The sequence below is a fragment of the Myxocyprinus asiaticus genome, chromosome 29 (assembly GCF_019703515.2).
Source record: "Myxocyprinus asiaticus isolate MX2 ecotype Aquarium Trade chromosome 29, UBuf_Myxa_2, whole genome shotgun sequence".
Lineage (NCBI taxonomy): Eukaryota > Metazoa > Chordata > Actinopteri > Cypriniformes > Catostomidae > Myxocyprinus > Myxocyprinus asiaticus.
The window spans coordinates 24683127-24706792 of NC_059372.1; the positions used below are offsets into that span (position 1 = coordinate 24683127).

At 40.8% G+C, this 23666-nt stretch overlaps 1 protein-coding gene across 6 annotated transcripts in view; it reads right to left on the reverse strand.

The window, feature by feature from the left end:
• LOC127419680 (eukaryotic translation initiation factor 4 gamma 3-like) overlaps positions 1–21247 on the reverse strand; it is a 94958-nt gene extending 73711 nt beyond the window's left edge. For all 6 annotated transcript variants that reach the window (XM_051661274.1, XM_051661272.1, XM_051661269.1 and 3 more), the window contains exons 1-2: positions 20626–21247; positions 14632–14725 (exon numbers count right to left, since the gene is read on the reverse strand). In XM_051661274.1, the coding sequence (XP_051517234.1) occupies positions 14632–14725; positions 20626–20792 (261 nt within the window). In that variant the 5' untranslated portion in view covers positions 20793–21247. The remainder of the gene's footprint in view (positions 1–14631; positions 14726–20625) is intronic.
• Positions 21248–23666: the final 2419 nt, after the last annotated feature.

Genomic DNA, 23666 nt, shown 5'->3' on the forward strand with positions numbered 1-23666 from the left:
GCAAGCATCGTGGGAAAGTTGATTATCAAGCTTATAAAATGGGATGACTGAGTTGGGACAAGCCTGCAATTGTCCCAATTCACTGTGAACCCCAAAGCCGTAATATGGTCCAGCAACTGGAGAGTTTGATCCATTGCCTGCTGTGGTAATGCCGCACAGACAAGCCAATCGTCCAGGTATGGCAACACTCTTATGCCGTTCCTTTGTAGTGGTTCCAGTGCAGCCTGGACACACTTCGAAAACACCCTTGGTGCCAGAGAGAGGCCAAACGGGAGAACTCTTAACTGAAATATTTGACCCATAAATGAAAACCGAAGGAATCGCCTGTGTTCTGGAACAATTGGAAAAGTAGGAGTCCCTTAAATCTATCGTCACAAACCAATCTTGTGGCATAACAGCCTGTAAAACATCTGCCGTGCACAACATTCGTAATGGCAGGAACTTTAGAAAACAATTAAATTCCTTAAATCTAAGATCGGCAGAAACCCGCCGTCTTTCTTTGTGACCACAAAAGTGGAAAAGAATCCCCCGGAATGAACTTGGGGGTTAACAAGTTCTATGGCTCCTTTGCGCAGCTACACCTGAACTTTGTGCGCAAGGGCGTCTACCTGCTGTGGATCGTGAACTACTTTGGGTCTCACGCCAGTGTGTATATGGGGATCGACGGTGAAACTGTATACGATAGCCTCTTAAGAGTGTAGTCAGCAGCCACAGGTTTGTTGTTATTGATCCCCAATGAGTCAGTTGACTATCCGTAAAACAGCCCACAGTCGTCCTTACCATGTCAGCACTCCTGTCTGCACATGTCTGCAGAGATGGGGGAGCGACGAAGGGGGCCTTGGTGTCACATGTGAAACTGATGCCCCTGTAGTAAGGTGCCACCATGTCTGGTAGGAGGTGGTGGAGGCTGGGGGCTCCAACGGTGAAACTGATGAGGAGGCTTAAATGTAGGGTGTTGCACCAACACTCTGATAGTGGGCAACAGGGATTGCTGTAGGTGCCCTGGGGTCTGAAGCTGTCCCTGCATGACAGGAACAAGTCTCTGAGACTGAAACACGCCGATCCAGAGCTTCCTGTGCTGCTGGTCCGAAGATTCGACCAGGTACTAGCACAGTACCTGGTCGAATCTTCGGACCAGCAGCACAGGAAGCTCTGGATCGGCGTGTTTCACTCGGGGAGAAGTGCAACACAAAAACCACATGCGCCTAAGAATTAGAAACACGACCAAGACATACTGTATCACTGTATGCCTGTGACAGCAGTTCATCTGTGCGTCTGCACTCGACGTTGGGGCAGCGCATGTCCTCACAGAGAGCCTCATCAGGGGACACGATGAGCGCCGCACCACTGGGTTCTACAGGTGGCATGTTGCCAAGACCCACTGCCTCTGGGTCCTGCATCACAGCCAGTGTGCAAGCCAGTTGATCAGGACGTGTGGCCTTTGATGAACTCTGTAATGCAGACACCAATACGGATGTAAAATCACAGAACTGAAGCATCATAAAGGAGGCTCTTTGTGAACGATGCAGAAAAACATTCTCAGAGCCCACTGCTGGTTGTGGGGGGTCCAGATTAATATGGGTGAGCACTGCTTTCAACGTTTCCTCCAAGGACGTTACTATTGAAGATGACCCACCTGATTTTTCAGACATATTATCACTGTCAGAATGGTGTGACTGGGCCGCAGGCAGACTTTAACCAATCACTGAAGTTGCAATCATATTTCCGCCAAAAAGCGAGTCAGAGGCAGTCACTGACATCACATCTAACTCCTGTTCTGCATGCATAGCTGGTGACGATGGCGTGCATGATTCAGGCTGCACTTTGTTCTGTGCCTCTGTTGTAGGCTGTGCTCTAGCCAAGAGTGGCAGTAAAAGTTCTACTGCAGAAGACAGCTGTTCCACTTTGCATGATAAATCAGAAGATTTTGTTTTTCTATTCTTTTTGTCATGCTGAAGTGTTTGCTTACGATCAGACATAGGGATGCTCAAAGGAGGCAGAAAATTTTCTGCAGAGGATTCCAGACCTGCCAGTTGAACTCGACGCACAGTAAGAGGCATTAAGGAGCACTCAGAGCATGGGTCAGACATGGCCTCTTTAAGATGGTCCAAACCAAGACAAGCAGGGCACTAATTATGTCCATCCATGATATCCATTACATTAGGGCATGTAGAACATCTAGATATACCCATACTGACTTCAATGCTCACCTAAAAGCAATCCAATGAGTTTAAATCCAGCGCTCATTAACGACACTCACGTAAGTTTCACGTCCAGCGAGAAACAAATGATGATCCTGCACTCATTAAACCTAGGCAACCAGGGCTTCAGAGTGTATGTGTTTACAAAACGTATACAAATTTACAGGCAATCAGAACTTTGAAACCGTTCAGAAGTGCGAGACCATTTCACGGGTGCATCCCAGAGAAAACGCTCCTAAACAGCGCTTCCTGATCGCGAGCAGCGAATCCCGGAGAAAACCGCTTACTAGTGCCGCTTCACGGAAAAAAACGCTTGTAATCCAATCCGTAAAAATAGTGACGAAACAGTTTGCTAAGGTCAGCTGAAGCACTCTTCAAAAACAAACTGCACAAAATATCGGCACAATCGATTCCGTCAAGCGAGAATGAAGAGATCGAGCTGACGTGTTCAGGGGTTTTTAAAGCTAAAGACACGTCATGCGTCACGGGGTGACAACTTTCTAATTTGATTCTCAGTCAAAGCGCAAGTGCAAGAATTTTCCACTAGTGCTTTCATTACTGCTTTTGGCGGTCTGGAATGAAAGGAAATAGAACTTCCCAGTAAATACTGGTTACGGTGAGTTATCATCACATATTCTGGCAAATGAGAAAGTGCAGTGTCATAGTCAGTTCTCCCTGGATTTTCAAAGTCGCTGCTGTACTTATAAATTGTAAATGCGGGCCAGAATCTGATAACAAGATTGACCTGGTGGTTGCACTGGGAGAGACTGCAGCCTGTGCAACTCCATAACTCAAAGAAAATGATACCTGCTGCACTGTCTTCATCCACACAGATCAAAGGAATGGAATGGAGGAGGCTTTAAATAGAGAGCAACCAATTTTCCCTTGTGTGAGGGCTAAATTGGTGCCATCTGCAAAACAGACCTGCTTGCCAGGAAAGAGCTCACACAAATACCTCTACCTTGGTCATGCACCAAGTGTCTGTTGCCAAACCTAGTGAGCTGCCTATCTTTCCAATGTATACATGGGCAGCTGCCTCATAGGACAGTATTCTAGTAAAGATGGAACATCACAAGAGACTGAGGCCATATCCACACTAATCCATTTTCATTTGAAAACACTTTGATTTCACTACGTTTATGCCTCTCATCCACACTTTAATGGTGCTTCCCTCCACGGAATATAAAATCTTCCTTTCGAAAATGCTCTTCATTACTGCACACTCTGGAAAATGATCACGTTAGAAAACTGAAAGCAGAGTATTTGAAACTAAACGTGGACGTGGCCTTAAGTCACGAGGAAAACGGCATTCCAGGTAGTATAAAAACCGTAAACTAAGCTAAATCAATGTATTTTCAACTGAAAATGCATTACTGTTAATGTGGCCCGATTTGGAACGCTCTACATTATGCAGCAACTCTGCACGGCACACAAATAGTACTCCGCATGGAACTTATTCATCTTTATCTTCAATTAAGATTGACGTTAGCATGTTGCTAAGCTAACGATCAGCCTGTCAGGCACGAAGTGGGGCACCTTTCTGTAAGGGGATAATAAGCACAAATACATGGGGAAATTGTCATTTTAAATTATGCTTAACTTCTTTTATCAATACTGTTCAGCACTGAATGAAATAAGTATATTTTTAAGCTAGTTTTAAGGTAATGACATTTCTCTCACCTAGTCTGCCAACAATTTTTTTTACTGAGCTCAGCAATTCTAGGATTGCCTTCTCCATGTCCATTTTAAACCTAGGCAACCAGGGCTTCAGGTGTATGTGTTTACAAAACGTATACAAATTTACAGGCAGGCAAATTTACAGACAGGCAAATTTAAAGAAAAACCCACAGGTAACTTCAGGAGAAATACAGGCTGCTCTGGAAAAAGACGGTGTGGTTGTTTCAAGGAGCACAATATGACGATACTTGAACAAAAATGAGCTGCATGGTCGAGTTGCCAGAAAGAAGCCAATGCCACAAAAATCCCGGTTACAATATGCCCGACAACACCTCGACACGCCTCACAGCTTCTGGCACACTGTAATTTGGAGTGACGAGACCAAAATAGAGCTTTATGGTCACAACCATAAGCGCTATGTTTGGAGAGGGGTCAACAAGTATTGTGCTCCTTGAAACGACCACACCATCTTTTTCCAGAGCAGCCTGTATTTCTCCTGAGGTTACCTGTGGGTTTTTCTTTGTATCCCGAACAATTCTTCTGGCAGTTGTGGCTGAAATCTTTCTTAGTCTACCTGACCTTGGCTTGGTATCAAGAGATCCCCGAATTTTCCACTTCTTAATAAGTGATTGAACAGTACTGACTGGCATTTCCAAGGCTTTGGATATCTTTTTATATCCTTTTCCATCTTTATAAAGTTCCATTACCTTGTTATGCAGGTCTTTTAACAGTTCTTTTCTGCTCCCCATGGCTCAGTATCTAGCCTGCTCAGTGCATCCATGTGAGAGCTAACCAACTCATTGACTATTTATACACAGACACTAATTGCAATTTAAAAAGCCACAGGTGTGGGAAATGAACCTTTAATTGCCATTTAAACCTGTGTGTGTCACCTTGCGTGTCTGTAACAAGGCCAAACATTCAAGGGTATGTAAACTTTTGATCAGGGTCATTTGGGTGATTTCTGTTACCATTATGATTTAAAAAGGAGCCAAACAACTATGTGATAATAAATGGCTCCATATGATCACTATCCTTAAATAAAATAAACAATTTTTGCATGATCAGTCATATTTTCAAAATCAATGCCAAAATGTCACAATTTCTGCCAGGGTATGCAAACTTTTGAGCACAACTGTATATACCAGGCGGTGTGTGAAAAAAGCTTGGAGGATCAGAGACTCCAGCCACCCGAGCCATGGGCTGCTCTCACTGCTACTATCAGGCATGCGGCACCGCAGCATCAGGACCTGCACCAGCACGAATCCATGACAGCTTCTTCCCCCAAGCAATCAGACTTCTGAACTCTTGATCTCTCACGATCAAAATACATCAGCACTGCACTTTATTAATCTTACACTGGACTGTCATAATTATATTCTCTCTTAACAACATACTGGCAACTGACTATCAACCGACAGCCTGAATGTCAATACAGCACAATACAACCTACTGTATAATTTATATATACTATTTTTATTGAATACTGTGTGTTCTATATTGTGTGTATTGTATATTATAATTGGTATATTGTGATGTAATTATGTGTATTTTAGATATGTAAATTGTGTTGTGTAAATCTGATGTTTATTGTAAATTGGTATACGTCTCATCACTGTCATGACTGTTATGTTGCTTGGAACTGTACCCAAGACTTTCACCCACTGTTGCACTTGTGTATATGGTTGAGTGACAATGATTTGATTTGATTTTTTTGCATCGCTTCTGGGTTGGATATAGCATTAGAATCTATCCAATATAAGGTATCTTAGGAGGCAGCATAATTATCTTTCCTAACCTTTGTAACAGCCTTTCTGTCCAGCCTTTTATGATGCCTTAAAATGCTGCCAACAGAGGCGGCTCATTAGTATTTGGAACGTACCGCTTATGTATGCAAAAACAAACACTTAAAGAACTGGCATGCTGCTTTTTTTTCAACCAAAATCCTCACTTTACCAGGCATCATCAGCAGGTGGGTTACTGACATGCAGGGATTACGCAGCTAAAGCCAAGCGTACACTACACGACTTGCAGTTGGCATCCTGCGACTCACAGTCCGGTTTTTCGTCGTGCTGGTGCGAACACTTCAGGACTGTAGTGTATCAAATACACGACCATTCGTCCCCGACTGTGACCATGTGTACACCTGGTATTAAGATGAGTTTTGGGTGATCTGATCAAAAATGTACAAGCGAGACATCGCCGTTACACCTGGTCAACTCGTTTGACCACTTGTGTTTTATTTTCGAGGAGAAAGCCTTTGATTTCATGAGGACATACATAAATCATTACATTACATTTACTGAATGATAAAAGCATAAAAAAGTAAAAGACGAGAAAAACAAAAGCACAAAAACCGGAGCACAGTTTCTCTTAATATTTCCAAAAATTAAATTTAGAGCAGAATTCTGAGTTATTTGAGTGCAGTAACTGAGTTTCTAGTGTGCATGCTGCTCATATCTGTGTCCCTATTGTACATGATCATGCATTCCCTTTTTTTTTTTATTTCTGATCATACACTTATTTCCTTTGAAATCTGCATGGAACCGGCGAAATACCGTCCGTTCCAGCTGCCCTTAACATTGTCCCTTTTCAAACAGATCATCAAAAAAGCATCTTAAAATTAAAATAACGAAATTAATTCACAAACTTGTGCAGTTTATTCTAGATACATAAAAAAAAAAAGAAAAGAAAAAAAAAGAAAGAGTGGCTCTTGCCCATTTTCATGCTTTATTGGCACCATTTGCAAAAGAAAAATATGTGGGTGAGGTTTTATTTTATTTTATTATTATTTTTGTCTCCTACCCAATACCTTGCTCTTCTCTTTATGCGTATTTGCAAAATTAAAATAGCTGAAAATAATAAAGACAGTGGGTAGGGAGATGTGAATGATTTTTTTATTTCATTTTCTAATAAATTTTTGTCTCCTGCTACCCAAATCTTGCTCTCCTCTTTCAACAAACATGAAAGAACAGTTCATGTCCATTTTGCCATTTGCAAAAGGAACCATTTAAGAAAAACAGATTAAAATAATAGACAGAGGGTATAGGGAGATGTGGTTTAAGTTTCATTTTATTATATTCTAATAATTTTGTGTCTTCTGCTTCCTAATAACTTGCCCTCCTCTTACGCTCTCTCTGTATTTCATTGGCTGTGGCTCATTGTCTGTCTTTCACTCGTTGTGACAGTGCACACACATGACGACAAGACATCTAGATATCAGGCGGTTTTGAAAACTGTTGTAGCTTCTGGGACACGTCTCAGCCTGTCGCAGGAGTGTGCACACAACAAGACCTTTTGTCGTGTGATCTGAGACTTCTCGTCGCAGAACAGTCACCGACTCAAAACATCAAAGGAGACGAGCTTGAGTCTTGTATTGTCCACTAGGCATTATCCAGCAGCCTGGGCCTTTCCAGGGTGAGGTGCTGTGTTGAGGGGTTGGGGGAAGCAAGGCGTGAGATCAAACAAGCAAATGGTTCCCAGATCGAGGGGGCTCTCTCACCCCTTTTCCACTGACATGGTTCCGAGGCTGGTTCCTGGGCTGTTGTGAATTCTCAAACTGTTCTGCGCGTTTCCACTGCAGAAAAGGCAGGTGATACGACAAGAAATGCATTGACTTCAGCAACAGTCATGCTCGACATAAACACAGTGTCATAGGCTGCTAATATATGTAAGTTATTACATTTGCCAGCTTTATTCACTTTCCTTACACATCTTATTTTGTGCATGTTTTTTGTTTGTAAGATTTATTTTGGCCAGCTACTCAGTTTGGAAGATCACGGCTATCTGTTAGGTAAATGGTAAAATGGTGTTAATTCTCAATAAAGATGTAAACAATGTTATATGCTATGGCAAAATTCCAAATATAACCATCTGCGACACCAATGTTAATTGCGATTCCACCATTACAATTTATAGTGCTTAGCAAGTTAAGCCACATTAAAAAAGATCATACAAAATAATGCATCTACGTTACCATTCGTCTTGAGCATAGATGTTGTCTTTGGCAATTTTGTTGAGCTCTCTATCAGAATCAGAATCACCTTTATTGCCAAGAATGCTTACACATACAAGGAATTTTTCTTGGTGACAGAAGCTTCCAGTGCACAAACAATACAGCAAAATGACAGATAATACACAATAAGACAAAATATATATATATATATATATATATATATATATATATATACACACACACACACTGGTGGCCAAAAGTTTGGAATAATGTACAGATTTTGCTGTTTCAGATGGAAATTGGTACTTTAATTTACCAAAGTGGCATTCAACTTATCACAGAGTATAGTCAGGACATTACTGATGTAAAAAACAGCACCATCACTATTTGAAATGTCATTTTTGACCAAATCTAGACAGGCCCCATTTCCAGCAGCCATCACTCCAACACCTTATCCTTGAGTAATCATGATAAATTGCTAATTTGGTCCTAGAAAATCACTTGCCATTATATCAAACACAGCTGAAAGCTATTTGGTTCGTTAAATGAAGCTAAACATTGTCTTTGTGTTTGTTTTTGAGTTGCCACAGTATGCAATAGACTGGCATGTCATAAGGTCATTATTAGGTCAAAATGTCAAAAAAGAAACAGCTTGCTCTAGAAAATCATCAGTCAATCATTGTTTTGAGGAATGAAGGCTATACAATGCTTGCAATTGCCCAAAAACTGAAGATTTCATACAAAGGTGTACACTACAGTCTTCAAAGACAAAGGACAACTGGCTCTAACAACGACAGAAAGAGATGTGGAAGGCCAGATTTACAACTAAACAAGAGGATAAGTACATCAGAATCTCTAGTCTGAGAATTAGATGCCTCACATGTCCTCAGCTGACAGCTTCATCAAATTATATCCGCTCAACACCAGTTTCATGTACAACAGTAAAGAGAAGATTCAGGGGTGCAGTCCTTATGGGAAGAACTGCAAAGAAAAAGCCACTTTTGAAACAGAAAAATAAAAAGAAAAGGTTAGAGTGGGCAAAGAAACACAGACATTGGACAACAGATAATTGGAAAAGAGTGTTATGGATCTTAACCCCATTGAGCTTTTGTGGGATCAGCTAAACTATAAGGGGTGTGAGAAGTGCCACATCTATGGCAAGTGCTACAGGAAGCGTGGGGTGAAATGTCACCTGAGTATCTGGACAAACTGACAGCTGGAATGCCAAGGATCTGCAAAGCTGTCATTGCTGCATGTGGAAGATTTTTTGATGAGAACTCTTTGTAGTTGTTTAAGAAGTTCTGAAAAATCAAAATCAAACTGTAATAGTAATTTTTCACATTATTAATATCCTGACTATACACTGTGATCAGTTGAATGCCACTCTGGTGAATAAAAGTGCCAATTTCTTTCCATTAGAGCAAAATCTGTAAATTATTCCAAACTTTTGGCCACCAGTGTATATATGTATGAACAAATACAAATCTGTTATATACTGTGCAAGGGAATGTAATGCAGAAGAGGTAGGATATGATAAATAAATATAATTGACTAAGCTATGTATTACATGTAATTATTGCACACGTTTTAACTGTTCATGAGATTGATAGCCAGAGGGAAAAAACTGTTCTTGTGCCTGACGGTTCTGGTGCTCGGAGATCTGTAGCGCCGGCTAGAGGGCAACAGCACAAAAAGGTATTGGGCAGGGTGGGTGGGGTCCAGAGTGATTTTTCCAGCCCTTTTCCTCACTCTGTAAGTGTATAGTTCTTGAAGGGAGGGCAGGGGGCAACCAATAATCCGCTCAGCAGTCCGAAATGTCCTTTGTAGTCTTCTGATGTCCGAATTCGTAGCTGAACCAAATCAGACAGTTATTGAAGTGCAGAGGACAGACTCAATGACTGCCGTGTAGAACTGGATTAGCAGCACCTGTGGCAGGTCAAATGGCGAAGGAAGTACAACCTCTGCTGGGCCTTTTTCACAATGGAGTCAATGTGGGTCTCCCACTTCAGGTCCTGTGAGATGACTGCTGCCACAGTGCTGTTTAGAATGGCGAGCGGGGTCAATGTTGGGGTGTTCCTCCTAAAGTCCATAATCATCTCCACTGTTTTCAGCGTGTTGAGCTCCAGGTTGTTATTAACGCACCAGTGAGCCAGCCGTTCAACCTCCCTTCTGTATGCAGACTCATCGTCATCTTGGATGAGGCCGATAACAGTAGTGTCATCTGCAAACTTCAGGAGCTTGACAGAGGGGTCCTTGGTGGTGCAGCTGTTGGTATACAGGGAGAAGAGTAGTGGAGAGAGCACACATCCCTGGGATGCACCAGTGCTGATCGTACATGTGCTGGAAGTAAATTTCCCTAGTCTCACTAGCTGCTGCCTGTCCGTCAGAAAGCTGGTGATCCACTGAAAGATAGACGTGGGAACAGAGAGCTGAGTTAATTTATTCCATAGGAGAGATGATGATGGTGTTGAAAGCGAACCGAAGTCCACAAAAAGGATCCTTGCATATGTCCCTGGTCTCTCCAGATGTTACAGGATATGATGCAATCCCATGTTGACTGCATCATTCACAAATCTGTTTGCTCTATAAGCAAATTGAAGGGGATCCAGAAAGGGTCAAGTGATGTCCTTCAGGTGGGCCAACACCAGTCTCTCAAATGACTTCATGACCACAAACGTTAGAGCGACGGGTCTGTAGTCATTAAGTTCTGTGATCTTGGGTTTCTTTGGGACAGAGATGATAGTGAAGCGTTTGAAGAAGCAGGGAACTTCACACTGCTCCAGTGATCTGTTGAAGATCTGTGTGAAGATGGGGGCCAGCTGGTCAGCACAGGATTTTAGACAAGTGGGTGAAACCATCTGGGCTCTGTGCTTTCCTTGTCTTTTATTTCAGGAAGACCCAGCACACATCCTCTTCACAGATCTTAAGTTCAAGTTGAGTAGCAGTGGGGGGGTTGAGGGTGGCTGCAGTAGGTGTTGGTGTTTGTTTGAAGTGAAGGTCAGAGGGGGTGTGGGGTGTGAGAGCTGTAGCCAGCTGTTGATTCCCTACAGTGTTGGGGGATGGTGTCTTGAAGTTAGTAATGTCTTACAGGCCTCTCCACACTGATGTAGGGTCGTTAGCTGAAAACTTGTGTAACAGGGTTCGGGAAAGGAGGCGGCGGGAACCGGATCAACACTCAACAAGTCTTTAATTATAATGTAACATCAAACTGGAACATAATAACAGACGACGACCATGAACACAGCCCCGTGTCTCTCTCTCTCTCTCTGGCATCCCTGGCTCCTCCTCTTATCTCTCTCCTGCTGATTGGGCAACTCAGAGTCAGGCGTGCACTCTCACGGCCTGGTCACACCCTCCTCCTCGTCACACTTGTTTTTCAGCTTCTCGGAGTAGCTTCTTTTAGCCACTTTAATTTCCTTAGTCAGCGTGTTTTTGGCCTGATTATACAAGATTTTATCCCCGCTTCTGTAAGCATCCTCTTTGGCATGACAAAGCTGTCTGAGTTTTGCTGTAAACTATGGTTTGTCATTGTTGAACATTAAATAAGTCCTAGTAGGAATGCACATATCCTAACAGAAACTGATATATGACGTTACAGTATCTGTGAGCTCATCCAGACTGGTGTCTGCAGCTTCAAAAACACTCCAATCAGTACGGTCAAAGCAGGCTTGTAGTTCCAGCTCTGCTTCATTGGTCCGTCTTTTTACAGTCTTTACTACAGGTTTAGCTGATTTTAGTTTCTGCCTGTAGGTTGGAAGAAGATGAACCAGACTGATCAGAGAGTCCCAAAGCTGCTCTAGGGACAGAATGATATGCATCCTTTAATGTTGTGTAGCAGTGATCCAGTGTATTTCTGTCTCTGGTGGGGTATGTAATGTGCTGTCTGTATTTTGGCAGCACACAGGTGAGGTTGGCTTTGTTAAAATCGCCGAGAATAATAATAAGTGAGTCCGGGTATTGTTGCTCCATGTCTGTGATCTGATCAGCCAGCTGTTGCAGCACTGCGTTTACACACGCTTGTGGCGGGATGTACACACTCACCAGAATAAACGAGGAAAACTCCTGTGGCAAGTAGAAAGGCTTACAGTTGATAAAGAGCGCTTCCAAATTAGGACAGCACATCTTCTTTAACACGGTTACATCTGTACATCAACTTTCATTGATGTAAAAGCATGTTCCACTGCCTCTCGTTTTCCTTGTTAACTCCGCAATGCGATTTGCTCTGAACATATGGAAGCCCGGCAGATGTAATGGGTTTTTTGGAATGGCTTCACTCAGCCAGGTTTCTGTGAAGCACAAGGCAGCAGAGTTTGAAAAGTCCTTGTTTGTATGGGTGAGATGTAGTTTGTCCATTTTGTTAGGAAGAGAGCGGAGATTCACTAGATGATTACTCAGCAGCGCTGTTCGAAAGCTGCACTTTCGGAGATTGACTACCATGCCGGCACACTTCCCTTGCTTGCATCTCATAGCGTGCTTTAACAACACAGCTGCGCCTCCAAATAAAATGTCCAGCAAAACGTCCGAATAGTCCAAAAACCGGGAAAAGATTGTCTGGTATGTGCTGCCGAATGTTCAGCAGTTTGTCCCTGGTAAAACTGATCGGAAAAAAATAAATAAATTACTAAATACAGGACAAACAAACAAAAACAACAAAAGAATTGGAGAGCTCCACACTGAGGCGGCCATCTGCTGCACTATTTTGATCAAATAGGTCCTCAACAACAGGAGTAAAAGCTTAACACAAACACCACGTTCGTTTGTAGGCAGTTTAGGTAGTCATGTAAAACTACCGCATACCCACTTAACCTGTTACATCACTGTTCAGTTTTCAAGTCAGTGGAAAAGTGGGTAGGCTTCCGATAGGCTCCAGATTCCCCGAGACTATTGTCTCTTCTTCTTCTTTCAGCTGCTCCCGTTAGGGGTCGCCACAGCGGACCATCCGTGATCCTCATATTTGACTTGGCACAGGTTTTACACCAGATGCCCTTCCTGACACAACTCTCATTGGCTGGGACCTCTCACTCATACCAACGGGGTAAATTTAGAGTCTCCAATTCACTTAACCTGCATGTATTTGGACTTGTGGGGGAAAACAGAGCACCCGGAGGAATCCCACGTGAACACAGGGAGAACATGCAAACTCCCCGAGACTTATGTCTCTGCAGAACAAAAATGGGCTTTACCCAATCAGTAGGTGTTTTCAAACCGGGATGGGTGTTTTTCAACAGCTTTATACGATTTGCCTACTACATTGAGATTCCATACTTTTATTGGATAAATTGGAAACGCCCATTCTGGTTTAAAAAACGCCCACAGATTGGGAAACACCCATTATTGTTCCGCAGAGACCTATACTTTGACTCCCCAGGCCGAGAGCCAGCCAAGCACAGGCTTCGGCATGAGGACCAGCACCATTTCGGTGGAAAAGGGGTATCTGAGCCAACTCAGGAAGCAGGAACAGTAGAAAGACCAGCTCAGCAGAAACAGTGCCCCACCCCTCAGCTTCCCTCACATCAGCCTGGTTCTGTAAACCTCACATCACTCCAACCGGTCTCACTGTGTTGCTCCTCATTCAGCCATGTCTACAGCAGTACAATTGAATGCTGCTTCACAAGTTGATAGGTTGATCCAACATCTAAAGCATCTAAAAGCATAACAAAATATAAAACCAAGTAACATATGGAAACAAATAATGCTGGAAATATTCTCAGCACTAAATTAATTTTCTCAGCTATTTTTGCAATGACTTTTAAGCAACTGGTGTGAAGGTGATTTTTAGTGGATGTATAAAGTCAGCTCCCTTTTAAGTTTATACAGTTGCCCTAGTAGAATAACCACAGGTGTAGTTCATCACATTAACTATGGAAACAACCCACTAATGTTTGACAAGCAGAAGTGACTATTTTTTGTATCACTTCAAACTTAAACTTCAAGTGTGCTCAAGTTAGCTTCATTTTAAAAAATTCCACTTTGTTTGATATTTTAATAAATATGCCACGGTTCAGAGACAATAAATTAAATGTGAAAAGAGACCTAAGTGTCATGAGATACAGTATCTCACCAGTCTCTGTGAAAGGTCTAGACTTTGTAAACAGCAAACAAAAATGTGTCCATGGGCCACGGTCTCTGATGCTTTCTGCCTGTCAATCATTTTGCGCATTCTCAGTGTTGTTGCTGCAGCAAATTGAGGCTTAATGCCATATTCTGATTTATAATTTGTCAGTTGATGGCGCTATACATGCTTTGTGTTGGTTTCAACAGTATCAGTGCAGTGTTGGAAAGAGGGGGCGTGGCTAAATCAATGGCTCATTCTCATTGAAGTTAGAACGGCTAAAATTGCTTACAGCATCTTTAACACGTGTCTCAAATGTACATGATCTGGGTGACTGCATTTTGATATCTAACCCACTGAAACGTATTCATGGAGTCTTGTGCATGTATATGTATGGACCATCTCTAACCAGCAATGTGCAATGGTTGATTGATAGGTGTGCTGGCTGTCCTTTGCTTTTGTCTGGGACAAATCAGGATGCTATAGCATTTACACTACAAATATGATGTGGTCACATGTATTTTTTACCACCTCTAGACCTATATTTGTCAACTTGTGATGAGATCATCCAAATTAATATAAGATATTAATACCAATCAAACCAAATGTGTAAGTGTCTTTAATTCTATAGAGCATATTATAAAGAACCTGTAATATTCTTTCTAAAATGATTTCAGCAAGCAGGGCCCAGATCAGATCAATATGAAGCTACCTGATGACAAGTGAAGAAAGGGAGTTCAACTCACACTGTACACAGCAGCGACAGGCTGTGTGGAGAAGATTCGCTCTTCCAGGGAGAGCGGCAGTCTGGAAGTCCTAGGGGGGAAATTAAGGAAAATTCTGGGGCAAAAATGATTTAAGGCCAAACACAGTAACAAGGTGGGAAAACACAAACAAGGCATTAAGGAAAGCATTTAAGCTCAATGACTTTATAATGATAACGGTGACAGCCAAGCACATGCAAATTAGGTTAACACCCATCCTACATTTGCATTACATTTTGTAAATGTTCTACATGACAGACCTCCACAAATCACTGTCTCTTTTCCATATGTTTCTCTAAAAATAAAGGCAAATTGTCATGGATCTCTCAGAGCTGCAGCTCTGTAGAAAATGGAAAGGTTTTTCCAAGTCTAAATAATGTTAGACTAGGAAAATCTGGTTTTGGGGTTGCCTGATCCCAGTTGGACGCAATTCTTAAGTCCAAAACATACTCTATGCAAATACATGAACGCAGATGCTTCTAGCTATGAAAGCTCGATTTTGAGCGTTTCTGCATTCCAAAATGTGTCAGACTGCAATTCGTAACAACGCAAGTATGCGTTGCATTCTTAAAGTTGCTGTAAGGGGCACTATAGCAGACATTAGTGTGAACCATCCACTTCTACTGTGAGTTTTTCCTTCAAGCAAACTACTGTCATGGCGGAGCAACAGTTTGAAGATAATATTGCTGAGCAAGTAAGTTAGTATATTTAAGCAACTTACCTATATTTAAGCAACTTACCTACTTACCTGATAACAACACATCTAGTTTAATGTCACAGATATTTGAAGGTAACTCTATCGCCTCCTTGAGGACTGAGGTTTGTTACTGCCACCGAAGTGCAAGAAGGCATGTTAAGCATGTTCAACCAGGCACCGAACTCCCATCTGCGTATGAATACTTGCGTATGTTTCTGGTCTTATGGGGCGTTTACGTAAGATGTGTTCTTCCGTTCATAAACAGTATGGAACAAAATGCAGGAGTCTCAAGGTGAGACACTCAAAAAACATGACATAATGCATCGGCCAGTGCTGCTTTGCATAAAGAGGATGAATTGGGGATGAAAGGAATGACAAAGACGCAACTTTCCAGTGGGTTTTCCCATACAAACAGTCAAACAGCTAAAGCACAGAACGCTAATTAAAACAACCCTGCTAAATATGTAAACATCGAAAAAATATTAAAGAAAATATCTAGAAAAAAAAACAGTAAAGCACACTAACCATCTTGTCGGCTGTTGGACGACAACTCGACTAACGTGACTAGGGCTGCAACTAACGATTATTTTGATAATGGATTAATCTAACGATTATTAGAACGATTGTTTGACTATTCTGCAATTACTGCAACGATGAATCATTAGCTCTTAAACGATTATTCAGCTTGTGCCCTGACTTAAAAGGTTGTATTCAACGTGCTTACTAACAATAAAGAGGACAAAATCATCTTTTAAAATTACCTCTAAATTACATTCATCTAATTAAAGTGGAAAAAAATATTTCATATAAACATATAAAAAATGTTTAATTCAGTAAAGAATTTCACTGCAAAAAATCCTATTGTTATCAAGTGTTTTTGTCTTGTTTTCCATTTAAAATGGTCTAAAAATCCTTAAAACATTTACATTTACTTGAGAAGCAACATATAAGATATTTAGACTTGCTTTAAGAGAATGTATCTTAAATATAAGTGATTTTTTCACTTAGTTATACTTCTGCGAGTGCAGTAAAGACAAAATATACTTATATTCAAGATCTATTCTCTAAAAGCAAGTCTAAATATCTTATATGCTGCTTCTCAGGTGAATGCATCTTCAATCCATATTTAACTCACAAAAACTCTCTCATTATTAAAGATGTGTATTGCCAATTTTCTTCACAATAAGAAATGCACAGTGACACATATATTATGATTCAATAAGTCGCAAGCCATCACATTATAATCTAGCTGCATTAAGCGTGCACGCTCGAGGTATGAGTGTACCTGCCCCAGAGTGTGCCTCAGCTGGGTGCAGTTTCAATCTCTCCCCCTTATATTGGGACATTCGTGCAACTCATAGAAGCGCTGACCACACAGAGAAATGCCAATTTCATTTAATGTGATCTCATATTACGTTAAATGAGATCAAATAACTATTCGACAATGACCATTTTTGTCTATAATTTTTGTCGACGTTGTCAATAACATCGACTAATCGTTTCAGACCTAAATTCGTGACTAGTACTTGCACATGTGAAAATCAAAGCTGCTTTTCCACCATCGGTCCGAACAGTTCTCGTTGCAGAACTGTGCTGTTCCGTACTGATCCAGGCTCGCTCATGGTGCTCCAAAATCAGAATTAGTATGGACTGACTGACCAAGTACCAATCGTGAGTCGCCACATACTAAAGCCATTCCCAGCTCGACTGAGTACAGTTAGCTAACCGTGCTGAGAAATCCAGTCTGGGAACAATGTATAATCATACCATACCGAATCATGCTCAAGTGAAAATGCTACTGAAATTATTCATCACCATGCTCCGAACCATTCGGCCTAATGGTGGAAAAGTGCTTCTTGTTAAAAGATAGAGTGGAAGGGTCCAGCAATATTGTCATACACAAGTTGCTTTTGTGTTTAACATGCTGTTTGAGTACAGTAGCTGAGGATGGAGATGTATCTTCCATCTCCAGCCCGCAGCAAAGCAGTGCCACCTCGGTTCAGCTTGTACAACTAGGCTATTGTTATGGGGGTGAGGAAACCTCATAACACTTCCTCCTCCACTGCACCACAAGCACACAGAGCATTGAAACAGAGAAAATGTCAAGTTTACAGTAACTGGGTTAAAACAGCAGCTGCCAGCTACCCATTTTAACTTTCCTTTGGCACGCTGCCATAAAACTTATACAGTGTTTACCTGGTGATCCTGGACCACGTCACCCTTTTACTGGCACAATTCAAACTGGTTTGTAGTTTTTTTTTTTTTTTTAAACTACATGTTTGCAGTGACAGCATTTTCAGAAGAATTTGCTCATTTTTTCTCTGTCCTACTTATAAACATACCAAACAATCCTTAATTCCATAGGATCCTCCAAAAGTTAAATACATAAATATTGGCCCAGCTTCAAATCAGAGTTCTATATGTAGGTAAATGCAAATATTAACTCTAACAAGTTGTTATAAGAGATCAACTGATGATTAAGTTCTCAGCTAACCACTAGTAAATGTTTGCATGTGTGTTGATTTCCTGATAACAACCAAGTGAATAAACATCAAGTTCATTGAGTTTCTCAAAAGTAACCATGAAACATCTTAGCTTTGTATGTTAAACAACACTGCATTTGTTAAGAGAGCAGAGTGAAGATTAGTTACATCTGTGTGAAACATTTCTATTCTGCACAACGCAAATCATTCATTATAACTTTTATGGAATGTATGCTTACATTACACCTGAATGGAAATTTATTTAAAACTTTAAATGTAAAGTCAACAGATCTGTTGGAATGTTGCTAAAGAACTTTAGAGCAGAAATATATTTTTTTTTTTTACTGTAAATGTGTAAATGTGTAAAAATAAAAACCAAAAGAGAAAGCCATTGTCTCTGATTGTATTATGTTGAATTATTATTCCATTGCAAACCTGTCTTATTCAGGCTTTAACTCTGATCTTTAAGCTTCCAAAAACAATCAGGAATTCACCATTCCCGTGAGGAGAAAAGCCAGACCATCACATTTTTTATAAATCTATCAATATACTTCATTGTTCAAGACACGATGTCATTAAAGGGATAGTTCACCCAAAAATGAAAATTCTCTCATCATTAGCCGTGTTTCCACTTTTGGGCCAAATGAGGGCATGCTAGTTGCATTCCCACTGTCACTTCCTGGACTTCATTGTGCCTCCTCGGGGCCAACGATTACCCTTGGGGCAAATCAGGTCAACTGGGTATTGAGGTGGGGTCAGAGATTTCAGCACCAAGACACTCATTTCCCAATTTTTCACATCTAACTACCAGCTTACCTCAACAGATCAATGGAGAATGGAGAATCATCAGTACTGGTCAGTAGATGAAATCAAGGCACTTCTGATTTTGGCTGATGAAAATGTGCAATGTCAGATCGACAGCATCTGTCGAAACGAAGACATGTCGCAGAACTTGCCAAGTTGTGTATCCAGCACACAACGGTACAGGCTCGGGAAAAGAAAAAACAAATTGCTGGCACAGTACAAATCCGTGTTAATTTCAAGGGCTAGCTAGTTTCCAGATACCTCAGCCTGAGCTTCCCTCTTGCTTATAAAATGAGCAGGGTGTGTGAAGTTGGCACCAGGGCGGTGTATTAAGGGCAGGTTTTAGTGCAACGCTGTGGGGCTATTGGCCCGATGGTGGGAATGCAGTTCGATTTTGGTCTCACAGCTCGAGTTCTGAGGCTATTGGCCCCGGCTGACCAGTTGATATCCCTGGCTTGCACTGGCCCAACAGTGAAAAAGTGGCCATTTACTCACCCTCATGCCATCCCAGATATGTATGACTTTCTTCTGCAGAACACAAACAAACATTTTTAGATCTCAGATCTCCTGTGGTTTAATCCATGTCTTCAGAATTAATATGACAGGTGTGAGTCAGATCAACATTTAAGTCCTTTCTTCCTATAAATTCTTCTCCCTGCCCAGTAGATGGTGATAAGCACGAAAAATGCGAAGAAAGAAGAATGTGAAAGTGGGAATTTATAGAAATTAGGACTTAAATATTGATCTGTTTCTCACCTACACATATTATGTCACTTCTTAAGACATGGATTTAACCACTGGAATCATCTGGATTACTTTTACGCTGCCTTTGTGCTTTTTGGAGCTTCACATTTTTGGTCACCATTCACTTGCATTAAATGGACCAACAGAGCAGAGGTATTCTTCTAAAAATCTTTGTTTGTGTTCAGCAGAAGAAAGAAAGTCATACACAGTGGGGATGGCATGAGGGTGAGTAAATAATGAGAGAATTTTCATTTTTAGGTGAACTATGCATTACAACAACAACAAAAAATCCAATAAAACTACAATTCTTAGCCTTTTTCCCCCACAGAGAAAAACAGCAGCCTTTAGGCTTTTAGTTCAGCAACCATCAAGTCCTGCCATATGAGGTCTAAAGCTGTTTTTGACACACAGTGCGGTGAAGCTAATGGATAAAAAAAAATAACATGGAGCTTCATGTGCAGAAGACCACAGCTCAAACACAGAAGATGCTGACAGAATGACATTTAGTTACAACAGAGGGGCGTTGTGCGTTTGAGCCACGAACAAGACATTGTAGCAGTAGAGAGTTTGACAGTTCGCCTCTGGAGAAAACATACTGTTATTATTATTTCCCCCATCCTTACTGTAAGGAACGTATAACCGGTTTATGTGAAAAGCCTGACTGCAGTCAACATTCATTTAACTCACACAAACCCACTGCATATCTAAAACACGTATGACATTCAAATAAAGACACTGTGGCAACATTTATCCCCAAACAAGATACCATTCTAAAGTATGGTGTCTTATTTTTCAAGTCACACATTGAATGCAAGCTTAAGCTTATTGAGACATTTGAGGAGAGCCATAACGTGAAGCTAAATGCCTTAGCACAGTCACACTGGCTGTGTGCCGGAGCTTTTGACAGCTACAAAAACAGCTGATATTATGTTGTTTAAAACCTCGGTAGACAAGAAATAAACTCCAAACTGAAACCAAAACGCCACAGCCAAGCCAAACCAAACATAAATAATTGTTGTGTTGACACCCAATATAACAGGTGTTGTGTCGAACACTCCTGCGGTTTCAAAACCCAGTGACCTGCCTAAACTCGACAGCAGTTTGGGACATCACATGCGGATCTAATCGCACGTTCGAACAAGCCTATTATGTTTAAAAGTGCTTTCTAGACAGACAGCTTACTCAGTTTCAAAGCACAGCCACACAAGCAGATTTGTGATAGAAGTAGATGCTTTCAGAGAAGGATACGGTGGTTGCGGCACCGGCGGAGGCTGCTGAGCTACCGGTGGCCCCGGCTGTAGCGGTACTTGGGGCAGGGGGGCCCGCAGCTGGCTCGAGGGTGACAGCCCGGTTCCAGGTCCAGTTCCAGCGGAGGCAGCGGCTGGTTTCGGCACCGCTTTCGGCGGCAAACTCATCGCAAAAAAAATTTAAAAACAAACGCACGGCTATACAGATATTTACAATAATAAATTAGCTAGCGACTAGGCGCGTAAAAACAATGCAAGTAAAAAAAATATTGCTGGCGAGTTACGTCAAGTCCCGGCCTTGTAAGAGCAGGTTGCCGGTTTTTGAGCGGATAGAAAAGCTCAAGCTAACAGGCTAGCTATCTTATTGATAGCAGGCTAAAATTAGCCGGCTAGCGCTTATTGAGGTTTGTCTTCATTGCTAAAGGTTGGGGGGCTGTTCCCCCTCCCCGGTCGGGGTTTCCGAGGATATAGGTCGCCTCTTATTGCCAGGGCGATCTTGACAGGTGTGCCCCTTTAGGAAAAAAGAATAACACCTGGTTTACAACTGCTCTTTTACGAGAGTCTCTCCACGGAGTGTGATGATTCCCTTCAACATGGCGCTATGGCCGCCTCCAGCAGTCCTACAGGACCGACCTTTCGTTTCACTTCGGGTGTTTCCGTGAATCTTCGACGAATGGAATTTTCAAGGCGAGTGTACGGAAGTGTGTACTCAAACCCTACTTGGATGTAAGCCAAGGACATTATCAACAATGTAATGGCAAAAAATAATGACTTCAGCTAAAACTTGTCTTTATAAATGCCATAATTGTATATCTATATAATAATATAAAAACGTCTATCTACATCCGTCTCAGTTTGGCACCGGTTTGTGATGTTTCAGTGACATCTTGCGTCCGCAGCTGAATATAAAAACTTATTGTAAATGTAAAATTATGAACACGTGGCTACTAAAAGGAAAAATATTTTGTATAAGCCTATGTTTATGCGAGTATTATGTAATGGCATTGAGGCACTGAGTAGAAGCAACAAATAACTGTGTCCAACTATTTATTTACACGCACTGACTGAGTGCTTTTATTGTATGTTTTGTGTAGCCTACAATTGCTCTGTCAGTCCTTAAAATCATAATAATTATCTGAATAATCTGAATCCTTTGTGGTTGCACTGGCTGGCAAGCATGATGTTTGCTTTTATACTTTGAGTGACTGAATTAAATCGGCACTATTTTTTATCTATCTATGGCAAAAAATCACTTTATTCTTGCTATGGCCAGAAAACATTGCTTTTTTTTATTACACTGTTGTAGCACACCCACCTATTTTATGATTTTAACAGTAGAATATATAGACTATAGCCTATTTATATAGATAGTTAAGCTTTCCTTTATTACACCAGTTGTTTTACATAAATTATAATATAAATACATACATATATATATATATATATATATATATATATATATATATATATATATATATATATATATATATATATATATTAACTTTTAACAGTAAACTATTAAAACTAAATCATTTCACCACCACTGCACAGAAAATTGCACAGTTTTTAATGAGTAAAAACATTTTGCTTAAATGATAGAAAATGAATGCTACAATGAAATTAAACAAACAGCCTATCTATAGTTGTTGTAATAGCTGATAACACTGAACTAAAAATGTATTAAAAAAACAATGGCAAAATGTATATTCACAAATTCCCAAATATTGATATTCAGCAGCCAGTGCAGGTAGCAAATGAACAGATCTCACAGGCATCAAGATGGGTTGCGATGATAGCTTAATGAAGCACAAAAGAGGGTTTTATGAATTGCAGTCAATCTTATCAATTGCAGTAGCAGCCAAACCAGAGAGTAGTTCAGTGCTATAAAAAAAAAAAAAAAAAATTCCTCTTATCATCAAACACAGCCTTTTTAACACATTTTTATCTTTCTCCTGATAAAAAGAATAACCCTATCTTATTGTTTTACCTAAAATGTTGCAAGTATATTTTTGCCATTCTTGTGTTTCAAGCTTACGCAGTCTAAAGAGAGAGAATCTAGCCTCTGCTTTCCTGCTGTTCCCGACATAAAGGCTGGAACTTTTCAGGAAGGTCTGGGTTCTGAAATAACAACACAGCACTGGTCACCAGTACCTTGCATGGGATGCTGGTGTGCTGCTGTCCCTACCAGGCTTTTAAACTAGTTTAACCACAAGACTTCTTGGTTAACCAACTTCACCAGCAAAGTTATGAGGGTGAACAGCTTGGCTACACTAGCCCACCCGGTAGACTAACAGTAACCAGCTTGCACCACCATTCAAACTGGTCTAAGATGGTCTTTTCGTCAGGTCCAGCACTTCTTAATTGTACTAAGTCAATCCTATTTCAAAACCATGCACATTATTTTTTGTTGTTATGTTGTTGCTGGATTAGTGCAGAAAAAAAAAAAAAAACACTTACTTAGACAACCACATGCTGTGAGAAACAGTACTGAAGGCCAGGAGAGGTAGGATGAGTGGTAACAGTATCTTCATCTCTGAATTTCTTGGTGTGCTCAGCTCTACAGTGTACTTTCACCTTAAATGCTTTGCTTTTAATGCCTTAAATGTTTGGCTATCCTGGTTAATAAATTGCAAGATGATTTACAATGTTGTTGTGATAGAGCATAGCGTACACAATATTTCAGGTCACTTATCTTTAAGCTGCTCCGTTTGATGGTTACTTTAGGATATTGATTCTGGCGATATATAGGTCAACAATGTACAGCTTGATTTTCAGTTGTAAGTATCCTGAGGACTTAATTGTCAAGAAATAACACCGCAACAGCGTTGGGTAATTTACTTAAAAATAGTAATCCACTACAAATTACAAATTGTTTCTATAAATTGTATTCAGATTTCTTTACTCTTTACTTGATTGAAAAAGTAATCACGTTACTAATTATTTTACTTTTAAGTTACTTTCTAAAACTCAACAAATTAAAAATAATGTCTATTTCTTTCTTGTTCATTGTTACACACAAGTCATACACTCATACCTCACATT